The following is a 5,362-nucleotide window of genomic DNA, read 5'->3' on the forward strand; positions in this document are numbered from 1 at the left end:
CTCTTATACATATTAGGTGTAAACTTTTATTTGTTGGCATAAAAAAGTCATTAAATACCATGGCATCTATAATCAAAAATAGGTTTCAAAATACATTAATTGTACAGGCTTCAAATACAATCCAGTTATCCACGCTTCTGTTTTAAATCGAGTTTTTTTTAAAGGAGTCAATTGAAATCAATGTACACCTTCATTTGATTCAATTTTACACAAATATGCAAATTATATGCATCAGTTTAATGTAGTGTGTTCGTACGTATAAACCTTTATTATAAAATTTTGTATGTAAAATCATACCATTTTTTGCTCTCCTCTATGAACTCATGATATAAATTTAAAAAGGTAACAGAAAATTAATGTTTCATTCGTCGGCGTTCATACGCGTCTTTGTTTTAGAATATGTTAAAACAATATTTTCATTTCTATAGGCGACCTCTCCTATCTTTTACAAAATAAATTTGAATAATGATGAATAATGACAAAAAAAAACTCATAGCCATTTGCATCGAACAACGAAAAAACATGCCTAAATATGTCTTTGACAGCTCGCGCAAGAATATATCTAACAACTCGCTGAAGAATATTTATATAAAATGAATACTTCTCGGGACATTTGCTTAAAATAATATTTAGCATTGTGTTCTACCTATTCCAGATTATCATCCTTAATTATAGTTTACGAAATGGAAAATTTAATGTTGTTTTTTACTTTTATTTTCCTGCTTTGCTCCATTGCAAAAACCTCAAAACAAAAGCAAATAAACAAAATAAATGGTTTGGCCTTATTTAACACTCTCAATTCCGAAAACGTTTAAAAAGGTGATGGTTAGTTCATCATTGATAACTGTGTGGCTTTATCAATCCAAGTGTTCATTGGCAGCAGCTACGTCTACAGCCGGGGTCGTCATATGTTGATTGTCATGTACTTTCCTGAATAAATGATATGACGTTTCTTGGTCTTTCTAAACCTCTTGTTAATTTAGCTTTGCTATTTTCGTTGTTCTTTAACATGATAAGCGCACTTGACTAGGAAGTGTACAAACCTGTCGCTTATGTATTTCACTATTTTGTATTGTAAAAAGCATTTTCCTGGTGTCATTACAGATGATGTCGTGTATCTTAACAAATATCTACTTTACATACGCGGTGTTAATACTTCTTAATATACACGTGTACATTTTATGCACGTGCAAACTTAGAAGTACATGTTTGTTTCAACGCATGGCCTATGCACGGTATTCTCCGCTGCTATGATGTTAATGTTGCATTTCTTTTGCATTGCGTCTAGTAGCCCATATGTTTGCAGAATTCTGGAAGACACAAAAAACATTGTTATCATTACAGTTTAATTAATGTTTAGATCATTTTTTGAGTTAACCTCCCCACAGTCAATTGCATTGGGTTTCTAACGTTCCAAAAATGTACCCCCGATTGTTATTTTGCACTTTGTGGTATATGGTTTGTTATTGTGTGTTTGTTTGTTTATGTGTAAGACACCTTTAGGTATTCTTGCACCAAACGAGATAAAAGCGTTTAGCTACTTGGCTTTTCTCTAAAGTTCCTTAACCCTTTTATATAATACGTCAAAGTCCATTGAGGTCTATCTGTGTTGTTTGTGCATTGTGTCTCTATCGTTTAGTATCTCTTAGGCTTTATTTTTGTGCCTTTACACTGGGAGTTTGTGACGCTGTTGGGCATGCAGTCTCCATTGTATTAGTACAATCATAACTGATTGGGCAATATGCAAAGTACATTATCCAATCAAAAGAGGCTGATTTGTTCGTGACGAAAGTTTGTCTGCGGTATTTAAATGGCACATTCATTTATACTGACAGAGCATAATGCATGTGCATGACATCATAACAGCCTAATTAATTTGTTTATATACACTTATGTGAAATCCATGATACAATTAAAGATATAAGCAGACAGGTATATGTTGCACCACAAATTTAAACCAAAACAATTTTATTTAGTTTTAATTAAAATTATTAAATCGACATGTCATGAACAAGCTGTCAAAAGTTACTTTTGTCAATGCAATTTATGCATAATTTTAACATAACAAAGGGTTGTACCTACATGGTTTTTTGATTTGATAATATGATGGTGATAGACAAAAGTTGTGTACCATATGTGAAATGAAAGAAATTAAATACATTCAGCCCAAGCCAACACTATCCACCGTGTGTAGGCATGGTAGACTATAATATGTAATCACATGTCTTCGAGAGTATCATAGCGAAAGCATTTACCATTTTATATGATAACAATCAAACTGCGCTGATATTAATGCATGTGAGTGCATATTTTGTCGATTTAAATGCGTTGTTTATTTAAATTCGATTGTTCGATATCGTATACAGTGATAATTGGGAATTTCAGAATGTTATTCCTAGCTCTTTTCGAATTTACAAACTTGTTATGACTTGTTGTATCATCGGGAGACTGTTTTAATGGAAGTCAACTGAAACAAATACAAAACAAAAGCGTTTTAAGTGTTGCTTTATATTGATGCATACACACGGATTCCTTACCAGCATAATCTATCTTGCCATCGCCATTTATGTCGGCCTCTTTTATGAACTCGTCCGCTAATTCTTCCGGCATTCTGTCCCCTGAAAAAAGAGGGTTAATGATACCATTTCAACATAATCACACTAGATATACTCATAAATGCTGAGAGAAAGAAGGTACGACGTTAGAAACACACATCCACATATGTGTTTCTATTAATGGCCTTCTTTTTATATAGTATTTTGTTTGGCTTGTAAGCTGTTTAGAGCTTTTGTAAATGTTGTTCACAGATGTTGACCTTTTACACTGCTTCAAATAAAGCAATCCTCCAGCAAAGTTATCATTATCATAAATCACCGTACTAAGATGTATTTAGCTCGTCCGTTTTGCAACGAAATATTCTCAAGGTATGTTCAAAGCCGTTATATAGTTATCGTCGTCGCTCTCGTTAACATCGTCATGTAAAAACGCTCACCATGGTAGTATAACTCATCAACCGTCAAGAATAATCAGATTAAACTTAGTAAATTAATTACAGGATAAAAAAGTTTTATATAATGGCAAGCCCATAATTATTGTTGTAATAAATGTTGAGGTGAGTCCCTTGCTTGACTATTAAAAATACAGGCAACTGTTGGCGTTCTCCACTCGTTATTTAATCTCATGTAGTGTGGTGTCCACTTGCAAATACATCATATATTTCAACTGAAAGCATGCAACACCTACCAACTTGTGTGAGCACCCTTTTCAACTCCTCCTTATCGATGTAACCGTCTTTGTCTCTATCAAACACATTGAAGGCGTCCTGCATCTCATAGCAAACCTCGTCAGCCAACGTTTTCAATATGCCCTTTTCAATGATGTATTTTTTAAACTCATCGTAATCTATAGAGCCATTGTCTGCAATATAAAAAGTAATGATGTCTGCATTGCATAAAGTTGAAAAGTTAAAATATAGGATCATAACACTAGGTTACGATCGAAAGTCGGGTTTTATCCATCAGCATTTTTTATGGTGAACATAAAATCCATATAATAACTTGTTCAAAAGGTTGCTCTAGATAGTGCTGGACAAACGGAATTGATCAAAAATTTGAATTACGTTTGTTCTTAGAATTCCATCTCGTAAAGACTAAACAAGCGACCAATATATTCGATTCCAAAAAACGAGGGCACATCCATTATCACTAGTGTAAATGACTGTACTTTACTGTTGGTAAACTGTCACATCCGCTTGGATAAAATGTTAATTATTAAGTTCATTTGGTAGAGGTGCATCCCAACAAGAAAACAAAAGGAGGTTTTCTGTTACCTCTCTTCATTAATTTATTCTGAATGTGCTATTTTCGAGAAATATTTAAAGTATTCAAAAAGCAAACATGAAAGATGGTATGAACACATTTGATAGCATCTTAACAGATTAAGCTAATAGGAGCTTTATAAGTCTGTTGATAATGATTTATTATCCACGGATGAAAACATATCTAGAAGGGAGCCGTTCAGGTCGCTGTGTTATAAGTATTCTCATTTCTATTTTCTGACAAGGATAATAGATGATTTCAAAGAAAGTTTTTATTATATTTCACCCTTCACGTCATTTGCCACATTGGAGAATGAATTGATTTTCGATCCAACGTTAAACAAAGACTCCGGAAGGCGAAACAGATATATTATCGCGTAACAAACGTGGTATCGATGTTGTCACACACAAAGATAAAGCAGCACCGGTATGTCGATGATTGGGGCATTTTACATTTTTTATATAAGAATTAAGAGGTAAATATGCATATCAGGCGCGTTCGGAACACGAAACGCAAATAATAGCAATTTCATTGGTATTCAATGTTTTTGCCCTTTCTGCATTTGAAATATTTTAAGATAAACCATGACATGTGTATTAAATTCTGCTCTAATTTTCTATCAGGTAATTGTTTTTAGATTGAAAATTGCGGAGGCAAAAGGCGGCGGCGGATTTTACATGTTTACAGGATTATTCGGGACCATACGGAAAACCAACAATTTTGCTCATACAAACCTTATATCAGTCTTTTTTTCCTGCAAATATAGCGAAAACATTGTGCATTCTTACAAAACAAAGCTAGTTTTAACTTACGGTCTGTATCAATTGGCGCTAAGAGTTCCTCCATTTCCGCTTCCGATTTGAGACTTCCGGTGTATCTGAGCAGCTTTGCGAGTTCGGACTTGGTCAGCTTCCCATCATGGTCTGTGTCCAGTAGGTTGAAGGTGTCCCGAATATCTGGAAGGGATAACCACAATTAAAGAAATGTATCTGGCACAATCCTATCAACGATAGTAGCGTACGATCGCTTTTTGAATCAATATATCTCTGCAATAATTTTATGTACATGTATTTTGAATAGTTGTCGTTTTCAGTTCAAACATAGTTAATTTGATTTTGCATGCAACACATTTCACTTAATGTACATCGAAACAATATCTAACAAAATTTTCGATTTTACAACCTTTCTATGGCGCGCATGTCGATCAAATTGCCTTAGAGTTACCAAGCATGTAGGCCCTCATTAAACAAATGCAGCAGAGGTTATACTTTTCGAATCTTTCATTCCTAGCAGGTTTCAAATTTGTATCAAGAGAGATTGTTCGACATTTTCATTTTACAGGGAGTTTAACGAATATTTTGATCTTTACAAACGTTATATCTTTATGATATGTTGTGGTATAATAGAAGTCGAAAAAATCTTAATGTTAAAATTGTATTTCAAGCGAAATTATTAATGCATACTTAATAAAACAAACAAGTAAGAAGTTAACCAATCTGGCAATTTTAATCACGTACTGTAAACATTTGAATAACACAAGAACA

The 5,362-nt window shown here is 33.6% G+C and overlaps 1 protein-coding gene across 1 annotated transcript; it reads right to left on the bottom strand.

Annotated features, from left to right (window-relative positions):
• Positions 1–1,284: 1,284 nt before the first annotated feature.
• On the bottom strand, positions 1,285–4,664 carry LOC128205544 (calmodulin-like). The gene is made up of 4 exons (XM_052907278.1): positions 4,631–4,664; positions 3,244–3,417; positions 2,538–2,618; positions 1,285–1,310 (listed from the first exon to the last, which is right to left on the bottom strand). Exons 1-4 carry the CDS (start codon positions 4,662–4,664, stop codon positions 1,285–1,287), a joined length of 315 nt encoding a protein of 104 aa, XP_052763238.1.
• Positions 4,665–5,362: the final 698 nt, after the last annotated feature.

The sequence above is a fragment of the Mya arenaria genome, chromosome 10 (assembly GCF_026914265.1).
Source record: "Mya arenaria isolate MELC-2E11 chromosome 10, ASM2691426v1".
Lineage (NCBI taxonomy): Eukaryota > Metazoa > Mollusca > Bivalvia > Myida > Myidae > Mya > Mya arenaria.